The 21,768-nt window shown below is 39.4% G+C and overlaps 1 protein-coding gene across 2 annotated transcripts in view; it reads right to left on the minus strand.

Annotated features, from left to right (window-relative positions):
- Nucleotides 1-21,768, minus strand: part of LOC127622892 (amyloid beta precursor like protein 2-like) — an 86,459-nt gene that overhangs the window by 12,543 nt on the left and 52,148 nt on the right. The window contains exons 4-14 of one of the 2 annotated variants that reach the window (XM_052097027.1): nucleotides 21,221-21,333; nucleotides 18,819-19,054; nucleotides 16,876-17,075; nucleotides 15,235-15,402; nucleotides 13,677-13,810; nucleotides 13,336-13,410; nucleotides 13,093-13,251; nucleotides 11,044-11,172; nucleotides 8,985-9,084; nucleotides 4,763-4,936; nucleotides 2,322-2,357 (exon numbers count right to left, since the gene is read on the minus strand). In XM_052097027.1, coding sequence (XP_051952987.1) covers nucleotides 2,322-2,357; nucleotides 4,763-4,936; nucleotides 8,985-9,084; nucleotides 11,044-11,172; nucleotides 13,093-13,251; nucleotides 13,336-13,410; nucleotides 13,677-13,810; nucleotides 15,235-15,402; nucleotides 16,876-17,075; nucleotides 18,819-19,054; nucleotides 21,221-21,333 — 1,524 coding nt within the window. The remainder of the gene's footprint in view (nucleotides 1-2,321; nucleotides 2,358-4,762; nucleotides 4,937-8,984; nucleotides 9,085-11,043; nucleotides 11,173-13,092; nucleotides 13,252-13,335; nucleotides 13,411-13,676; nucleotides 13,811-15,234; nucleotides 15,403-16,875; nucleotides 17,076-18,818; nucleotides 19,055-21,220; nucleotides 21,334-21,768) is intronic. The other variant, XM_052097028.1, reaches the window with a different exon arrangement.

Consider the following 21,768-nt stretch of genomic DNA (forward strand, 5'->3'; position numbering starts at 1 on the left):
TGCTAGCAAAGATGACGTTACATTTGCTAAACATCCTAACGTACAACTATCAATGCCATGTAAAATCACCAACTCATACAGGTGAGTACTCCGTTAAATCAGTCTTTATCTCTGCCGCCTATCTATAATGCTGCTCACTGTATTTCTCTCCTACCGTGAAATGTAATTTAAATAACTGCGACTGCATCTCTAATATGTGGCGCCTCATGTCACGGGCCGGGGGAGAGAGGCAATGAGTGCGGAGTGTGAAAGGGCATTAATGAAGCGTGTTCGGTTAATGTATCCCTTTTGCAAAATCCTGAATTCCAACAAATGTTAAAGGCTGAAATCAATGTTTATAAGAAGATCAACTGGTCCTCAATATCCTCTGTGGGCATGGCTTGGGAGGCACTTAAGGCGTTTCTTAGGGGTCGGATCATACAGAATGCCTCCATCAAAAAATCCAAAACACGAGAACTTGTGGAGTTGGAAGGGAATATTAAAAGTGCAGAGGCAGAGCTGAAGCACAGATATAATACTATTTTGTCGCAGAAGGTGGAGTTTTGGCTATTCAGGGCATGACAGTCATACTTTGAGTCTGGGGGAAAAGCAGGGAAGCTTCTGGCTAGATATATAAAGCAGAGAGAGTATTTTTGTACAATTTCCGCAATGAAATCTGCTGGTGGTGAAATGTTTACATCGGCCATTGATATTAATAATGCTTTTAAAGAATTCTATCTTGATCTCTACAGTTCCACATCTTCGTCTACTGATATCTAGTGGAAATTTGTGGAACCATTAGAATGTCCTAAACTGATGAATGAGCAAAAAAATTATCTTGATTCTGAGATAACCTTGGAGGAGCTTGACGAGGTAATTAAGGCCTTACCTACAATCAAGGCTCTGGGGCCAAATGGCTTTGCCACAGAGTTTTTTTTATTATCTTATGCTACAGAACGGACTCCACTTTTGCTAGAAGTTCATACGGAATCATTAAAGAATGGAAAGCTTCTGCCAACCATGATGCAAGCCAGTATCAGTCCGATTCTTAAAAAAGGACAAAGATCCAAGCGAGAGTAAGAGTTATCGTCCAATTTCCCCGATCCAGCTACACATTAAAATATTGTCAAAATGTCTAGTTAATCGATTAAGTAAAGTTATGACATTTATTACACATATAGATCAGGTGGGGTTTATTCTGGGCCGCAGCTCTTCTGACAATATTTCCCCATTATTGCTCTGTCTTGGCCTGGAATGATTTGCTGCCACGATTAGAAAGGAGGATGATTTCACAGGGGTGGTGGCGGAACGTATGGTGCATAATCTTCTGCTTTACGCAAATATTTTATTATTCGTCTCCAACCCCATTAGATCTATGCCTTGCCTCCACAGAATTATTAGTTCCTTTTCCAAGTTCTCTGGATACAGAGTTAATTGGTCTAAATCCGAAGCCTTGTCTCTGACAGCATACTGCCCGGTAACAGCTTTTCTGACAGGCGCATTTCAATGGCTCAAACGGGGCATTCATTATTTGGGTATTTTATCCACAGCAAATCTGTGTTAATTTTGACCCTTTAATAAAAAGGTTTTCAAATGATGTGGACAGGTGGGCTTTATTACATTTATCTATGATTGGAAGGTTAATGTTATTAAAATGAATTGTATTCCAAAATTCAACTACCTGCTACAATCTCTCCCTATAGATGTCACCCTCTCGTATTTCAAGAAAATTGATAGCATAGCAAAGTCCTTCATTTGTAATGGTAAACATCCCAGATTAATTTAGGAAGGGGGTCCCTTGCTAGGAGACCATCATATTTGGGGCTTCCTGGCATCAAAAATTTTAAAAAAAGTTTTTTTTGTTCAGAGGACTGTAGCCATCTTAGGCAAGTATTTTCAAAATGTTCACCAACATAACAGTACATAATAATGAAGTTATTTTTACTAACATATATTCATAAAAACTTTTTTCCATATGTAAAATGCCATGTGGCGACTTCAGTAAACATTTCTGAGTGATGCCACAAACAAATCATTAAATAAGAGTTTTGAATCGATTTTTACTGAAATTGACAACTAATACTTTAAATCAGACACTTTAAAACATCTTTTTGCTCTCAAATACACAAGTGAATAAAACAGGGAAGGATTGCGTAATTAGCCTAATGATGCGTTATTTATGAAACTTAATGACCAAATAAAAAGCTAATTATAATTTACATTGCCAGCAAAATCATCACAAATACTGACCTATCATGGAAATTGTATATATCGCCCAGCAGTAGGCCGAAGTAGGAAAATAGGAGAAAGAAACACAGAAAAAAAAAACAGCAGAGACCCACCTTTCTTGAAGGCGCGAGGGGGTTCAGAGAGATCGCCTAGGCATTGCGTAAAAGCAAAAGACAAAACAAGACAAGATTGGAACATAAAATAGAAAAACCAAGGTGAGTAAAAGAGAAATAGTCAGGGTTATCAAGCTGTGTCTGCAGACAGAGTAGAGAATCCAGCAGGGAAACAGCGACAAAGAAAAACAAATCAAAAGAACAGGGTTAAAAAGAACCAGAATGTGTTTTTTGACAGGTCTGTCACAATAAGAGCCCTCCTGGTGTCTAATGTGTTTGTTACACTGCTGGTTTTTGGCATTTTGAGCTTTAATTGCACACTTTTTGTTCTTCCCATAAAGGCTTGGCAAGCTCAGGCAGGACAGAATGAGTGAATGAGCAGGTCTGGTCTCAGAAATTTAAAGCACTTGGCTGCAGTGTGGCGTGGAGCCTCAGGCTTTATGATTTTAGTTGAACTTCAAATGGCGTCATGTTTAAGGCGCTGGCGATAGGGATTTGGGCAGGCTTAGATAAGCAGAAGCTCATGGCTCAGGAGCAACATTTGGACTTTGGGGCTTCGTTCGTCACTTATAAAATGTTTGCGTGCTCAGGCTTCTTGCTGCCACGGAGCTTCAGATGACCTCTAGTACCGGCTCTAAGCAGATATTTGAAATAAGAGGCAGCCTAAAAAACTAATATTACAGCAATATGTCAACGAAATACAGCTGGCTCTTACATGGATTTTACGAACCTGCATGTGACAAACTAATAAAAGCCAAGACGACGATGTTGATCCTAAGTAAAAGCTGAGCCTGGTTTTTTTATGCAGCTGGCAAAAAAGTGCTTTAGCAACGGTGTAGGGATGTCAAATATCGGTAATTCAGTACCAAGTCAATACAAAACAAATTCAATACAGACTTGATTCAGCACTCTAGCGCTTTGACACAGTCAGTCCAGCCATGATTTAAATATAAATGGTCCAGCCAGCCGATAACAATATGTGTGCGCCTATTATTCTGTCTTTTCATTGTGTTTCCTTGCATTATAGGCTAGTTTATAAACTGTAAACAAGATAATTTTCTGCTATTACCACATTAAATGTGTAATAAAGCATATAGAGTTTGAACAACAACACTCACATGATTGACATTGAAAGGGGCCGTTCAGACTGAACATGTTGTCAAAAAACGGTAGAAGCAGTGTCAAGCTAGACAGGTTTTTAAAATGAGACATTCTTTATAATTTGACATGCCATCTAAAAAAAAAAAAAAAAAAAACCAGCGAGACGCTGGGAACATGTTTGGTGTGAACGTCCCCTTAGGCTGTTCATAAGACTGCTGTAGGTGATGATAGACTAACAATGCATGTGTGAATGTCTTTTATAAATTGATTTATGAACACTTGAAAAATTAATACTTCTTTTAGATCCCTGAAAAACTATTGCTTCATAAGATTTTGTTCAGTTGTTTCAATTTGTTCTACTATTTGAAATTTGTTTCTTGTTCATTTTATTACAGACTCTTTATTTAAAGATATAGTTCACCCAAAAATGAATCTCACCACATACGCACCCTCATGCCATCCCAGATGTGTATGACTTACTTTCTTCTGCTGAACACAAATTAAGATTTTTAGAAGAATATCTTATCTCTGTTGGTCCATTCAATACAAGTGAATTGTGATCAGAACTTTGTAGCTCCTAAAATCACATTAAGGAAACAGAAGTAATCCACACGACTCCTGTGGTTAAATCAATATCTTCAGAAGCGATTTAATAGGTGTGGGTGAGAAACAGATCAATATTTAAGTCCTTTTTACTCTAAATCTCCACTTTAACTTATAAATCTGAAAGTCATATGTGGTGCCTGTTTAGTTTCACTTTCACATTTGAAAGTGAAAGTTAAAATGGAGATTTAGAGAAGAAAGAAAAAAGACTTAAATATTGATCTGTTTCACACCACACCCATTAAATCGCTTCTGAAGACATGGATTCTAACACTGGAGTCTTAAAGATTACGATAAGACTCCAGTTTCCTTTATGTGATTTGAGGATCTACAAAGGTCTGATTACTTGCATTGAATGGACCAACAGAGATGAGATTTTCTTCTACAAATCTTCATTTGTGTTCTGCAGAAAAAGAAAGTCAGAAACATCTGGGAAGGAATACGGGTGAGAAAATTTGTTTTCATTTTTGGGTGAACTATCCCTTTAAGTAATTAATTGAGCACAAACTTAAGCAACGTTTACTTGAGAAACATTAGATGGCTAGATGCTATTGTTTTAATTTTTTTATATTTACATGAACATTTTGCTTTTAAATTAAGAAGTGTGTTTAAAAGCGTATTCGTTTTCAGCCTAACAGTATCGAAAATGGCATTGAAACTTCCATGGTATCGTGAGAACCCTACAAATATGAGGCAACAGAGATTTGCCTGTATAAAAATTCAGACAAATAACCTACCCTCGGGTTCAGGGTGTGAGCCCAGAGAGTTGACCTGGAAGGGGCGGAAGGGCTTTCCTTCAAAGGCAGGGACCTCCACGCTCTCCTCAGAGGACACGGTGACATCAGGCTGAGACTCTGAGATGGAGGACAGGAACTGATCCATATTTGCCTTTTGATCCTGGAGAAGCTCATCTAAATTTGGTGCAACAGAGAGAAAAAGAGTAGCATGGTTAAAAGTGGCAAATAACAGGAGGGAAGAGATGGAGGAAGGGTTGTCTTCCTAAAACCATTAAACGAGGCACAAAACAGTCATAAATAAGATTAATTATCTATTACGGCGTTCCCTACATGCTTCCATGCATTCATAAAGCCGAAATGGGCGATTCTATCTCTAAACACTCAAAAACAATATGCACAGAGTTAGTCTTAAAAACGAAACTATCTCTGCACAATTGTGGGAATCTGCGGGCGTTATGACCCAGTTCTGTCAACCCCCATACACTAGTCTCATCTACACTACACAATTCTACAGCTCCTTTCATATAAAGAATGGAAAAGATAAAAGGAAATAAAAACACATTAGTGCAGAGGGGCATCTCTGAGAACAGCTTGACTGTTCCACCTGTAACAAAGCGTAAGGCACAACAAATGCTTCAGAGAAGCCCAATTTACTTTGATTGCACTGAGATGTTTTCAAGCTGAGAGATAACAAGAGAATTCAATTATACTTGAGAGAGAGAGAGAGAGAGAGAGAGAGAGAGAGAGAGAAAGCTAATCAGAGAAAATAAGCCATTTCATACAGGTATAATTATCTTGCATCTGGTAATAGATGTAGTGAGATTTTGCAGTTGTTCAGGGGACTTTAAAAACACAAACTGAACTGAAAATCTTTGGATATTGTTCTTCACTTTAAATTAAGGGTGCTTTCAGTGAAAAACAGAGTCTGTTTGAGTTAAATTCAAGCTTTTATTCTGGACTCTGGTGCACAAAACAACAACACAACACCCGAGACAGCCTGTCAAGTTCAGGGGATCTCCAGTCCGGTTCACAACTGGAATGAATGCAATCTGGCCTGCGCTGTTATCAATCCTGTATAATTTGCTGGTTACGGTCTAATGCGTTTCTCATTGCTGTTAGTCCTCTCAGAAAATGCCTTTAGCAAGCAGCTCATATTCGTTGCATCTCTTACAGTGCATCCGTGGCAGACAGACTGTTGTGTGTGGAGGTTTGGTAATGAGCCCAAAAGGACAAAAACATGAATAAAAAATGTATGCTGGTGCCTTCTCCTGAGTTGCTACCTAGCAAAAGTGGGAAACAGCTGCTGTTAGGTACCAGGATTGGGCAAAATACAGAATTTAGGAATTGGTACCCCTTCAGTGCTTGAGTTGGAATTTGAATTGAACTGGCTACGCCCAACAACAATGCAGAACGGAGGGGTCTTTTATCACCCTGAAGGAGTTTATTTTGCGAAAATGGCCGGATGACTGTAGATTATCGTGCTTATTACACTGCTACCTACCAACTAATTAAACAAACTGACATGAAATATTGATTAGTATTGAAATTATGTAATTATGTGAGAAGACCATAGAGTCTCCAGAAACTGAATTCCACATTAGTTTCCTTTTGGTGTTTATTTTTCAAAATGACCATCTGTCTCCTCATTATCCCGCTTATTACAAGACTATTAGCTAAATACAGTAAATTAATTGAAAGATGAAACTTTTTGTAATGTTTAAACATGCTGACAGCGCACTGTAAAATTACGTGTACTATTGGGTCTTAAGCAAGGCTTTAAATAATGAGGATTATTTGAGTACAAATTCACGCATTCAACAATACACCGATCAGCCACAACATTAAAACCACCTGCCTAATATTGTGTAGGTCCCACTTGTGCCGCCAAAACAGCACCAACCCACATCTCAGAATAGCATTACAGAATTTACAGAAATACTCAGATCAGCCCAAGAACAATCATCCATGCGATAATCTAATCAGCCAATCGTGTGGCAGATATGGGCCAGGAGCTTCAGTTAATGTTCACATCAACCATCAGAATGGGGAAAAATGTGATCTCAGTGATTGGCATGATTAATGGCATGATTGTTGGTGCCAGACGAGCTGGTTTGAGTATTTCTGTAACTGTTGATCTCCTGGGATTTCACACACAACAGTCTCTACAATTTACTCAGAATGGTGCCAAAAACAAAATACATCCAGAGTGCAGCAGTTCTGTGGATGGAAACAATTAGTTGATGAGAAGGTCAACAGAGAATGGCCAGACTGGTTCAAGCAGACAAAGTCTACTGTAACTCAGATAACCACTCTGTATAATTGTGTTGAGAAGATGCGGGTTGGTGCTGTTTTGAAACACGAGGGGGACCTACACAATATTAGGCAGGTGGTTTTAATGATGTGGCTGATCAGTGTAAATGTACATTTTAGTAATTTGAATCCAGTATTCCAGAGAATCATGTACCGTAATTTCCGGACTATTGAGCGCACCTGAATATAAGCCGCACCCACTGATTTTTAAATAAAATATAATTTTAAACATAAATAAGCCGCACCTGTCTATAAGCCGCAGGTGCCTACCGGTACATTGAAACAAATGAACTTTACTCAGGCTTTAACGAAACACGGCTTGTAACAAAAATAAATAGGCTTTAACGAAACACGGTGTGGCAGCGGGGGCGTGGTCAAGCGCCCGTCCGGGAGAGAAAAGCGGTAAGGGCGCTTACACCTGCGCTAAATTATGTCTAACACCGGTGTCTAATTTCAGTAAGCATGGGGAGAGCGGCATAAAAAGGCAGCAGCCACAGAGCTGAGAGAGTGACACATGTCAGTCTAGTGTTGGCGCATAGAAGAATTGAGAAACTTTATAAAATTGATTGTAAACATTGCTGTGGCCATTAAAAGCCTTACCTGGAACATCAAGTGCCCTGCTGAAAACTGTCACACTGGTGCCCGTGTGACAGTTTTCCCAAGGACACGTGAAGCAGGGCACTTGAAATTAGACACCGGTGTTAGACATAATTTAGCGCAGGTGTAAGCGCCCTTACAGCTTTTCTCTCCCGGACGGGCGCTTGACCACGCCCCCGCTGCCACACACGGCTTGTAATAAAACATTTGCAGTAAACAGTAGCCTACCAATGAAGTAATTGGTCACTATCTTCCTCGTCCTGTGCACTGAAGTCATCTCCTTCGGTGTCGGAGTTGAATAGCCTCAGCTTTTGTCTTTTTGCACTGAGTCAATTCCTCACGCTGCTGTTTCCAACGTCTTATCATCGACTCATTAAGACCAAGCTCCCGTGCAGCAGCTCTATTTGCTTTTCCAACAGCCAGATCAATCGCCTTCAACTTAAAAGCAGCATCATATGCGTTTCTCCATGTCTTTGCCATGGTGAGGGTGACAAAATGACTACCGTAATCAGAATGATGGGAAGTTTGAGCGCGCTCGATTTAATCTAAACAGTAAACAAAAAAAGTTGTTTTGACCTTAACCCGTTCGGCAATTTCATTGGTGTAATGAAAGCTTCACGCTGCCGAAAAACTGAGCACGTCACAGAATATTTTTTTTTTTTTTTTTATAAAATTTGAAAGCGGGAAAAATCCATATATTAACCGCGTCATTGTATAAACCGCGAGGTTCAATGCGTGGGAAAAAAGTTGCGGCTTATAGTCCGGAAATTACGGTAGTAAGAATTTTTATCAAAGTACAAGGAATTTGCAACAAACCACATGGTCATTGTGTCTTGCATCTACATGTCTTAGTGAAAATGCACCTCTCAGAAAAACATATAAGACAAAGTGATTTTGTTCCTCATAATTGTATTTAATATTATGCTTATTACAAGGAATATTCAAGGAAATAGAAATATTTGAATAAACTAGGCCTCATAGATAAACTTCTGATGGTAATTTTACCACTGGGGTGAAGTTTTTATAATAATGGCAAGATGTGACAGATGTTTACTTTAGTAGTTGGTTTCATCTGGATCCCTCAATCAGATTATCACTCATCCAATTTGACTTCAACCTAATAAAGAAAATATAAAGTTCCTAATAGCGTATCAATGTTTTATTTACTTACAAAAGCCAACTGAGTTGCATTTGGCACTTGACGAGTGTTAATTTTGCACTCTGATCATTAGAAACTCATTCTTTTTCACCATAATCCTAACTCTGACCACACATTAGCCATGTGCTCCACTCTGATCCAGATCTCTGCACTCACCGATCTCATCCTGGATCTCCTCTGCAACGTAAGGCACCTTGTAGAGCAGAGACAGGCTCTGGTTCATCCGTTCCTCAATCACCCGCAGGTGGGTCATCACCTAGGAAACCAGACAAGCGCTTTTAAAAAAAACAGCGTGACTTGTGCAACAGACATTTATAAAATGGTTCTTAAGGATGAAACTAGACTTGGGTTGCATTAAAGGGCAAATAGTTTTGGATGGATTAATGTAAATGCAAAAAAGCTCAAGAGCTTATTGTGTAAATGGCAAGGGGTGGAAAATGGCATATATTGTGGCGTGTAAAATGTTATGACTGTGTGAGCAACCACGCCTTTTTCTTTGTTGTCGCAACATTTGAGTGCAACACTCAAAAACCAGCAACAGATGGCAATGAAAGACCAAGCAAAACTGGAGATACAAACGGAGTATAAATGTTTTAAAAATGTCCCTCCTAGTGCACATCTGGAGTCTGGACCTTGGAAACATCCTGCGCACCGTATTAAGCTTTCATGCTATTAGTTTTGGAAGAATGGAAGTTTATGTTGGCCTACCAGTCATACCTGGACTCTCAACTGAATCAAGAGGAGTTACCAAAATAGACTATAGACATGGTAACGCACGGTTATTTTAAGCACAACATGGCAAGTCACCAGGGCGACTGCTATTTTTTGCTCCAACACAAAGTGCTTTTAAAAGCCTAAATTACAACTTTAGTTCTTAAAAAGAATAGTTCACAAAAAATGAAAATTCATTAATTTCCTCACCCTCATGTCATTCCAAACCCATTTGATTTTCTTGAATTTTAAAACAAACTTCAGCCAAATGTTGACACTGCTCTTTTCCACACAATGAAAACATACTGTATAGTGACTAGAGGTAGTCAAGCTCCAAAAAAACATAGATTGAAGCCATTCAACAGTGTTTTGTTTCAATATGCATACACACAAATGAAACTATTATAAATCACACAAATCTATTGACTTTGGAAAGCATTTGTGTCTTTGTCATGTTTGCGCTAAACAGCCCTGGGTTTACTCTGTTGCATGAAGACATTCTTCAAAAATGTCTCTATCAATGTTCCAAGAAATAAAGTTGTACATTTTGAAAACACACAAGAGTAAGTGTTGACAGAGGATTTAATTTTGGGTAAAGTTGTATCATTAAAGTCAAACTCATTAAAAAACTATTAAAGCCCAATAGACACAAAACTAGAGATATGGAAGTTTGGCTCCTAATCAAATATGAAATAAACAGGAACTGCTATTACGCAGTCAACAAAAACACAAGAAACAATCTGTTGTAAATCTGTGTTTTGGTTCCCATGATTCTCAGATCTGCATACACCTCCGAGTCAGTGCCAGCTCCTGTCTCCCATGACAAATGTCAGTGTTGACCGCGGTCATTCTGGAATGCAAATTATAGAGCCGCACCATTGGCTCAGGCTCAGTTCCTGCCAAACCAATCCCAGCAGATCCAAGTTTAATGTTACAAAACAGCAGTGCAGTAATTATCTCCAATGGAGGGTTTGAACAAGATAATCAAGTTTCGAGACGAGAATCATTCCGGCAAACCTCCTCTCTTGAAATAATGTGTACCAATGAATTGTGCACAATAAAACCAGGAATGTGTATTAAATGTGAACTGTGTAATGTTTTGGTGTTAAAATATGATCTCTATCCCAGCATATTACAGTGACATTAAGTCTCAGTGGAGCTAAACAAATATTGTTTGTTTGAGTATCCCGACCAGCCCAACTCCACAACATTGGCTCAACCAATAACATGATTTTGGGGTGGGACTACCTGTTAGGCAACCTACTGCAGATGGCATATATTTTATGCAATTCTGTTTGGTGACACACTGAAATTAAAATCTCAACAAAATATGTCTAGCACTGTCCTTTCTTCTTCTTCTTTTTTTAAATGATATCCACCAAACATCTGTATAAAACCCATTGTAAATGGGCAGAGAAAGTGTGTAAGGTGAAAAAAGGGGAAAGGAAGAGTTGGATTTAAAAGAAGGCGGACAGAAGGAGAGGCAAATGGGGTGGGTACTGACTTGGGACTTCATCTGGGCCGCCTTTTCTGGGTCCACAGCCAGGACGTGCTGATAGTGTCGGATGGTGTGCTGACGATCCTTATTCTCGGCACGCACATACCTCTTCAGAGACTGCAGGATACGGTGGGGCTGCAGAGAGAGAGAGAGAGAGAGAGAGAGAGAGAGAGAGAGAGAGAAGATAAATTGACCACAAAGGAGGGAAAATAAAAAGGCAGAGTGAGTCAGGTGGACATCTCCCTATGAGCAGGCTAATCCGTGAATCAGCACGAGGATCAAAGAGGTGCAAGATCCGCAGGGCAGAAAAATAACAGGAGGATTAGCAGAGGTGCAAAAAAAATGCTTCGGCTCTCTTCATGGAAGTCATTTGAGCAGATTAGACATTACATAGGTGCCCAATTCAAATTAATATCTTGAATAACTGAACCAGCCCTCCATGTTATGAGCTTTCGGCAGACTGATAGAGGACAGTTAATCCCCGACCATTAAATCACACCGCAGCAAGGGAAGACAACTATCAGCCATCAGAGACTGAGGTATAAGAAGTGTAATCAGTTCATTATGAAAGAAGAACAACCACTTACCTTTCAAACTTCTTTACTCAGTCGTAGAGGAAACAATTTCACCTGATCGCACATGATATATGACCATTTCTAAAAGCGTTTATATACAGGGAGGGATATGAGAAAGCTAGTAACTGCCTTAATTAAATGGCCCCCTGCTTACACCTGGTATTATCGGTCTCTGGTGATTCAATCCAGAGATTTTTGTTTATCATCTGTTAATAACCTGCATGTCACGTCAAAAGTGTTTCCTGAGACCTCTTGTGATCGGATTTCGACAAAGGAGGGTCTCTGATTTTTGTGACTTTGTTTCTGCATGTTGATAAACCGTAACGAAATCCAAAAAAGCACTACAAGGCAGCACACTGTTGCTTCCCAGTACTCTTCTAAAATGCAATCTAAAAGCAAACGTGACAAGTGGAATGCTCATTTTAGTCGAGTAGACAAACTAGAGAAGTCCTGTGAAGTCTTCTGCATGTATGTGCTTCTCCATATCTTTCCATCTCTGAGCGTAACCGGCAAAGTTAAAAAGTTCTTTTTTAGTGCAAAGGAGGATTGATAGGCAAGTCTTTATATTGTCCAGGATATATCAGGACTCATGAGGGGGTGTTCAGATGGAATATGTTCTTGCATTCAAAAATGAGCTGGAATGATGAATACAGAATGCTAACATGCAGCAGAATGAAATGGATGCAGGGGTCTCCAGACTTGACACAATGTCAAACACTAACCACATCATGGTCGGAAAAAACGGTTTGAGAGGCAAAGATGAAAAAGCAGTCGCAGGGGAATGGGTAGCTCAGCAAGTAAAGACACTAAATACCACCCCTGGAGTTGTGAGTTTGAAACCAGTCAGGTCTCCTATGCAACCAAATTGGCCCGGTTGCAAGGTAGGGTAGTTACATGGGGTAACCTCCTCGTGTTTGCTATAATGTGGTTCTCGGTCTCGGTGGAGCGCGTGGCGAGTTGTGCATGGATGCCGCGTAGAATAGCGGCCTCCACACACGCTACGTCTCCACGATAACACGCTCAACATGCTACGTGATAAGATGCGCGGATTGACGTCTCAGACATGGAGGCAACCAAGATTTGTCCTCCACCAACCGGATTGAGGCGAGTCACTACGCCACCACGAGGAATTAAGGGTGCATTGGGAATTGGGCATTCCAAATTGGGGAGAAAAGAAAAAGCAGTCGCATCGCAATGCAACGGTCGAAGACATCACGCACATGTTTACACTGACCAACAGTTAAAAATGCACAGATGAAATACAAGAAAGTGTTTTGTGTGAACATTTTCTCAAGTTTTTACACTACAACTGTGATGTGGTCACAAGCATTTCTGACTACATCTGAATGTGTTCAGAACCCTGTTTACATCAGTATTTAGCACTGTCCCCTTTGATCAGATCACACAAAACATTAATAACATGTTGAAATGTTAATAACAGCGGTAAACAGTGCCCCTTATGTCCTTGGTGTTGTCTTACCCTTGGTGGGTCAGCCTGCAGGGCGGCCAAGTAGTTCTCCAAGGCAAGACGGCGGCGATCGTTCAGCATGGCCTCCACCCGAGCGAGGTGGGTCTCCACCAGCTGCTGTTTCTCGCTGGCTGCCTCCTCCTCCAGGGACTCCACCATTGCCTGGAAGTGCTGCCGAGATAATAATATACATTTGTCACATCCCATTTGAAGTATCCTCTGGCATTGAAATCCAAGTGTGGGTGTGCGGTTTACCTGGATCAGTGTCTGTCTCTCGGCTTTGGGCAGGTTCCTGGCCTGGCTCTCGGCCTCCTCCCACTCTTTCCTCACCTGGAGAGAGCAAAACAACCAAGAGTAACGGTCATGGCATGTTCATGCAGTCCTGAAGGTTGTAGACAAGTCTTAAAACCACTCATCAACAAGAACCAATGACGTTTGATGCTATTGACATCTAATCTGCACCGTAATTGGAATATTTGCATCTTTACTGCATATTGTTGGATGAACATGATCTCTTTAAATGTAGCAAATTGTACATTCCAACAAGCCAAATAGAAAATGTTAATCAGTAAAAATGTCAAGTGTATCTATCTCACCCTCTCCATGCGGTTGCGGTGTCTGATCTCAAGTTGTTCCTTGGCCTTCTGAAAGCGGCTGTGCTCTTTATCGTCAGCTGGGGTCTCGAAGTAAACATCCACATCATCTGTGGGTTGAGGGGTGGGAGGCACAGCTGATGGGATAAAAGAGAGAGAGAGCATTTATAAACAGGTAAAGTACATCTAAGCTCTTTTCAAAACCTAGTGAGCTGCCTACCAAGGTAACATTTTTAGACATCTGGGCACAATATCAAACTCTTTTTGATCCAGCTGAAAACAAACTCATGAAAGTCAAGTCTCCCATGCGTTTCACGTGAAGTGCTAACTGAATGTACTGAATGATAATAGTGAACAGTTATAACTACTGTTGAACAGATTTCCTGTCTATGTAGAGCATTTTGGTTAGGATGTTGTCCAAGCAGACCACAGACAGCTCACTAGGTTTTGGAGCAGAGCAATAGAGAGAAAAAAATTTAAAAAACACATTCAAAAGACAGACATGTCCAAGGGAGCAAAGAGGAGCAGCAGACAAAAAGACGACTAAAATCAGACCAAAGCGAAGAAAAAACTTCCAATGGCGCACAAAAAAAAAAAACATTATAGAAGATGCTTTGTAATTTCCAGATTGTGAGAGAATCAGACAGTCCTTCATCTTTCATTCCTTTCATCCTGCCCTTGGAATAGATCTCTTGTGACACAACTGCTCTCCTTAGCATTTATCATAAGATTGAATGCACCACTCTGCAAGCCATGATCAAGATATGAGCTCAAATAAGATTTCGTTAGAACACAGAAGACAAAACCGATTTGATAACCCATAAGGCTGTGCTCAAAAGGTGACATCAGATATGCATGTTGACAAGAACATACAAACTGTTTTAAGCATCTGTACTGATAAAGAGAACAAGAGAAAGCTCAAATCATGAAGGTTAAGATGATAACATGGAAAAACCCATCAAATTAAACCCATCGTTTCATGTTGCCAAAGGAATGTGGGATAACGGCTTCCACTCCTAAATATATCTTGAACATTGAGGGATATAAAGACAGACATGGGACACTGCAACAGTAGCAATAAACCTCACCATTTTAAAAATCACTGTAATGAACAGCCTTGAGTGATTTATTGCTTTAATAAAACAGCAAATACAGAAATATAACAAGACACACACACATTTTTTAAGAAATCCTGTTAAACATCAATCGTGAAAATTTTAGCATGAGTTTAGAACACAGAGAAAATGCACAGCTTCAAATTCATTCTGTCATTGTGAAATGTTAAGCTTCAGTTTAAAATATGGAGAAAGCAACATGTAGCTTCAAATGAATTCCATTAAATGTTAATTCTGAAACTTTTAGAGCGAGTTTAGAACACGGAGAAAATGACACGCAGCTTTAAAGTAATTCTGTTAAATGTAAATAGCAAAACTTCTATGAATTAATTTCTTGTATTCTTGAATTTCCCATATAGGAAGGTTAGCATAGCATTATCACTGTGAGAGGCAGAAAGGGGGAGGAGCAGAAGATGGCAAAAGGGGGCAGATTCCTTGAGACTTACTCAAACGTCTGCACACGGCCATGCAGTACTCCTCGGAGTCGAAATTGTTGCGGTTGCCAGCACAGCCTCCGTAGATGAAGCGCACACACTTTCTCTGCTGGATGTCGAAGTGCCAGCGAGGCATAGAGGCACGGCAGGGGCCGGTCTCCGCCTCCAGAGAACACACCGCTAACACAGAAGGGGAGGCGAAGTTAGAGCCTCCAACAACCGGGGGCAGAAATTACTAATGAGAGATTTTTGTTAAACATCACACAGGCTTCTATGGACCCTTTTCACAAACTGTGATGGTGTTTCCGCCTTAAGCAGCATAAATCTAGCAAACTTTTTGTATATTTTAAAATGTTTTATTATTTATTGTAAATATATAACATAATCATTTATGTTATATTACCCTGGAACTAGTTTAAAAATACAAGTTACAACAGCTGTGATGGGGTTTTTAATACAGCTGCAGCGTATCCAGCACAATCTTTTTTTTACCTTTTGGGGAAAGTCATCAAAATGTAATAGTGGATTTTTACTTTTGCTGTTAGAGCAAACGTGTAAGCAAAAATTATTTGCTGTGGTGTCCCATTCCCCGCTATAAAAGTTTACCCTTCAACAGTTTACTTCCACATTCCAAACCCAGTAATATGAAAAGGGTACATACAGCGCAACATTGACCGCTCAATTTTTCAGTGTTCTTGGCTCCGGAAGTATTTTTCCCATTCATTTTCTTTCGGGATTTAAAAGCATTACATTTGTGAATTCTAAACCATCAACCAATCCTGAATATCACTATAGTGAGTGTTATATTGCTTATATACACCAATTCAACAAACGGGTAGATAATGTTGATTGACTTATGTTTCATGCAAAATTTGGCCAGATATTTCATCCATTTCTTTTCCACCAGTGTAATTAGTCCCAAAAGAAGCCAAAGCATCAAGCATGACTTCACTCTTGGCACTGCTCTCACTCATCTCATCTTTTAAATATACAAATGGTTCACATTCACTTCCATTGTTTAGGTCGTGAACGACTTGTGCTTTTAATGAGTCAGTTGAGTCAATGACTAAATGACTCACTCGTAATATACAATATGGTCATTTGTCATAAATATTCATTCTCCAGAAATGGTCACTCAGATTTAAGGACTAAACTGTATGACTTATTACTGTTTTAAAGTAAAGGCAGGCTGACTTATTTACATAGTTCGCAAAGCATTATTGGAGTGGACGGTTTGCCACAATTTCTGTTTCCATTGTAAGAGCTGCTCCTCTGATTGGTGGATCTCTCTTTTGGATTATGGGTAGCATAGTTCTTCACTGGGAAATCAATGATTGAACATGTTGTAGTAAAATTAAAGTTGAACTCTCACTGACTTCTGGCTTCCAAAAGGTCAGTCTGGACAGGGTATAGGTTACTGCTAAAACTTTAGTTTCTCCATGGAGATTGTTTTTTTAGATGTTTACTTCCAGAACCCTAGTATTGCGATCTATAAGATTTACAAGAATACAAAACAATAAAAGAAATACTTCTAACATGGTGAAACAAGTAAAAAAACAAACCTCAGAGGTGAACAGTGGCAGATATGCACCTCCTGTAATTGGACGTACTGTGACAGTAAGGAAATAAAAAAGGAAAGTGCATTATACTGACCTTCCACCTCCTGCAGAGTTTTCTCCTCATCCTGGCTCTCAGGGACAGATGACTTTTCTTTCTTCTTCACATCTTTCTCTTCACTGTCTTTGTCCTCATCTTCATCTTCATACACATAGTGATAGTCCTCCTCATCTCCATCATCCTCCTCCTCTTCTTCAGCTGTCTCCTCCGGAGTGGCTGGCTCATTGGCAGCAGGACTGCAAAAAAAAAAAAAAAGAGGAATGATATGATTCTGAGTGAACAATATGATGGAGAATGAGAGATTTGCTATTGCTCTTATTTTTTATTTCACGCATTATCTTATTTTTTTAACACTGATTTTGAAAGCTTTCATGTTAATGTCACCGCATATATCTTTTTCCTGGGTCATTTGAGTGTTGTTTTGCACCATTTTCTTTAAAATACAGCTAAGCTGCAACGGTTTTGGCTATACGAATTTACAATTATTTGCCATGCCAAAAAAGCACATGACAAAAAAACAGCAATGAGAGCAAAGGAAATATTAGGGAGACAAGGAACTGTGAAATGTCATGAACCGGATTCAAACATGCCTTAACTGCATTAACACCAAGGCTCAATCTAAACATTTGCATTTGCTTAAGAATCTGGGTAAGAAAAGACAAATTGGAATGAAAAAAAAGGGAAAAAGACAGAGAAGGGGAGACAGACAGAAATAACCTACAAGAGCACTGTAGATGAGAGAGGAGAGAGGAAAGAGGATCACAGGAAACAGAGGGAGGGGAGGACAACAGGTTGGAGGATTTATGATTTACAGAAGTGAGCGGAGCAGCTGTCAAGCGGTCAAAGGCATTGCACTCCAACTTATCCAGATGGTCAACCTAATTTATCCCACACAAACACACATACAGTGGAAGTGATGCTCACATTTCATACACACGATTCTCCGCAATTACACCACAAACTTGTACAACTGCTCAGTCACAGAAACAGTACGTGTCCAACGGAATGAAGTGAGTGGAGCCGAACGGGCATTTTCAATTCATCCTCTATGGCTCGCGCAAAGAATTGTGAAATAGACAGCAATGTGGAGAAAATGGTGAGAGCCTAAAGAATTAGAAAATCCCCATTTTATGCAAATGAAAGGTGAAAAAATGCCAGCCAGCAGCCAATCGATCTGATGCTATAAAAACATTGCACTGTTGGTTTGAGCATTCTGACCAGCCAATGGCACAATTTGGGCATCTAGGAGACGAGTTTATGAAACTTGTGCAATTTTGTTTTGTGGCAGATTGTTTTCTCAACTGTCAAAAAGTTGGGAAACGCTGAATATTACGCAAATGAGAGTGAGAAAACACTGGGCAGCACCAATTGTTGTCAGCTGAAGCCAGTTTCAAAATATGCCAATCACATGTTTTGACCAATGAATTTCCGTGATTTTTTCATGCCTTTCCCTTGTATTTTCCATTCACTTGTGATCACAGTATAAGGATTTCTATATTTTATAAAGACTGCACTCATAGAGAGCAATTTTAAGCTGATTAAACATTTTAGAAAAGGCACATAAATATAAAAATAAACCAATTTTATTAATTTCAATTATTTTTCCCAGCCTGGAAATTCAAATTTTGAAATTCCCTGATATTTTCAGGTTTTCCATTACCATAGGAACCCTGGCAGATAATGCTGGATTTATTGATTAAATCACATTATTAAATATTACTATATTTAACTCCGATTAGAATTGCCATTTTCACACTTTTATTGTGGCTCGTGAACAAAGGTGTTTTAATGTATACGTTAGACATTTGCAAATAAAGTTCACAAATTTTCAATTGTAATTAGGTATAAATATGAGAATAATGTATTGAAAGCAATCATAGTCCATTCAGAAGACAACCACACTACTGCAAAGTTTACAGACATACCCCTAAAAGCAGCAGATTTCTGTTGTTTTAAGTGGATTTCTTCCACGTCATTACCTCACTTCTACTGCTTCATCATTATCATCTTCGTCTTCATCAACGACAGGCTCGTCTACCTCCTCATCCTCACCTTCGTCTTCATCATCTACCTCTTTAGAGGGTGAGGCAGGGGGCATGGGTCCCTCAGGGTGGGTAGATGGGCAGCAGACATACTCCGTGCCATGGAACTTATCGATGCCACAGGGCAGCAACATGCCATAGCTGTGAAGCATCATGTTCCCTTTAGAGCAGGCCTTAAGAGAGAGAGAGAATATCATAAAATCTGATTCAATTAGAGCAAATATGATTTGAAGGGCAGTCTGCTGTGTACTTTATAAATATCAGCACATAAGATACAAGCTCTATTCTAAAACCTTGTGAGCTGCCTCGCTGTGTACCGTTCAAGGCAGCATGCTAACTGACATGAAGCCTCATAAATGACTTATTTGAAACTATCAGTATAGGTAGAAATTCTCTTAACAGTTACTCATGTGCATCACACAAATAGCACTCTTCACGTGAAGCACACAAGAGACTTATTGACAGCTGATTGCTATGGAGATTGATGTTAGCATGTTGCTAAAAACATAAGTCTAATAAGCTCAAACTAGATTTTTACACTTTGAGAAAATGTCAGTGGTGTAAAAGTTGTCAGTGTTGTTAGGGTTCTATTATATTACAAAGGTTTTCTGAGTGTATTTTGCTTGTTGCTTTGCAGTTGCTAGAATATTCTGGGCGGGTTGCTGACTGGTCAAAATGGTTAAACTCAAAGAGCCCACCCTTTATGATGTTGTGGGTCCTAGATATGGCTTTGGTTCCTCCAATATAAGTCTATGAGATTTTTTCATCAGTTTTAATGTCAGTCAACTAAAATTGTAAGGCTTATCACTTTTAAAAAAAAGTTACTGCACACCTATCCTCAAACAAGCCACATGATTTGTCCTAAGAGGTAAATGAGTGGGTGATTCTCACTAAATTTGTCAAGAAAATGTCCCAGTCATATTGTATGCCTAATCAATATGGGGGGATTTAACTGGATTTTGGGTTAGAAGACCAAGTCTATATTTTCGACCATTTAATTCTTTGCATTGTGGCATTTTTTTTCGAGACTTAAGCACATTTTACCCACCAATTTTCATTACCATACCTCGTTCAAATGGGTTACTATTACCATTGTTTTCAGAGATGATTCTCATTACCGTAAGTCCTTTTTACTGAATTACAGTACAAAAAGATGGTGTTGAAAGACATTACCAAGAGAGAGTACTACCATTATGTAAATACTGTATACTGTACAATTTATGATTATTTTTTTCCCCACACTTCAGTAATGAGAATCCCATAATGACCATCTTATTTTGCATCGTGCTAATAAAAAATGGGGCTCTAATGTGCGGAAAAAGGGACAGTTGTAAAAAAAGGAGAAATGTGAAGAAAAAAAAAATCAGTGAAAGCTGCAGTGAAATTTAGGGCATTAATGAGAAACTGTACATAAATAAACAGTCAAAGGGAGAAAAAAAAAAATGGGAGAATAGCATTCAAGTGAGAGTGCGCACGCACGTGAGTGTGTGTGTGTGTGTGAGCGTGTATTTATCACTTTGTGGGGACCAAATGTCCCCATAAGGATAGTAAAACCCGAAATTTTTGACCTTGTGGGGACATTTTGTCGGTCCCCATGAGGAAAACAGCTTATAAATCACACTAAATTATGTTTTTTGAAAATGTAAAAATGCAGAAAGTTTTCTGTGAGGGTTAGGTTTAGGGTAGGATTAGGTTTAGGGGATAGAATATAATGTTTGTACAGTATAAAAACCATTATGTCTATGGAAAGTCCCCATAAAACATGGAAACCAAACATGTGTGCGTGTGTGTGTGTGTGTGTGTGTGTGTGTGTGTGTGTGTGTGTGTGTGTGTGTGTGTGTGTGTGTGTGTGTGTGTGTGTGATGGCTGAAGATTAGCAGCATTACAGCAGTATGACTTATCTGATTATCAGGGTGAAATTTGAGGACTCAAGCACACCACGGCAATGATTTCAAATGGGACAGTGCAGAGTGCGGGGTTTACGAATGTGATGTTCCGAGCGACCAAAATTCAGAAAACATAACATTGCTTGCACCATATTCTGACACAGGAAACTGTTGACAAATGAGATTTTCAGAGATGCGGGTCCAGCTGTGCTTTCGGAAATCTAATTTGCTGTTTGTCAAACGGACCCTGCTCATGTGGAATCTACCACATCCCTATCAGTCAAATGCTCCATCAAAACCTATTGATTTGAACACTCCGTGGTGAGTTTAACAACATGCAATATGGTCTGATTGGCTTTGATTATATCAAACAGTATTTTCATGTAGGACATGGTGGTAACATGCAAAAAATGGTGTGTTGATTATAATAGTCAACATAAGTGGTTTTCTTACCTCTTTGGCTACACCGTGCCACTGCTGGTGACTCACGCACATGTCCATACGCTCCTTATGGTAGAACTGACACTTCTCTGGTACCAGGAGGACATCACTCACAAATTCCCCAACTGTAAATATACACAAACAACACGCAGATTCTTGACATAGGCAAGTCTTTAATGTCAATCAGCTGATTTGCTGGTACAGTTCACACAGAAGGGTTTAAAAATATCCCACATCCAATCAAACAAAACAGAATTGCAAATTCAGGACAGCAGAAAATGACACAGCTCAATGATTCATTAACACATGGTTTTTTGTATTTTCTAATGAGCAAATTAATAATGGGGCAAGAGATATCTGAACAGACATCTGGTCAGTACCAAGAGAGACAGATCATCTCAACCACAGCAGAGAGAGAGTGAGCGAGTGAGTGAGAGAGCAAAAGAGCGAATAAGGTTGGGAGATCTTACAGGTTAGGTGTGTCATTTTTTAGATGTTAAAATACTCTCTCCTATACTAGCTGAAGGTAAAAAGACAACATTATATAAGAAAGCCAATTA

Source organism: Xyrauchen texanus, chromosome 29, assembly GCF_025860055.1.
Source record: "Xyrauchen texanus isolate HMW12.3.18 chromosome 29, RBS_HiC_50CHRs, whole genome shotgun sequence".
Taxonomy (NCBI): Eukaryota; Metazoa; Chordata; class Actinopteri; order Cypriniformes; family Catostomidae; genus Xyrauchen; species Xyrauchen texanus.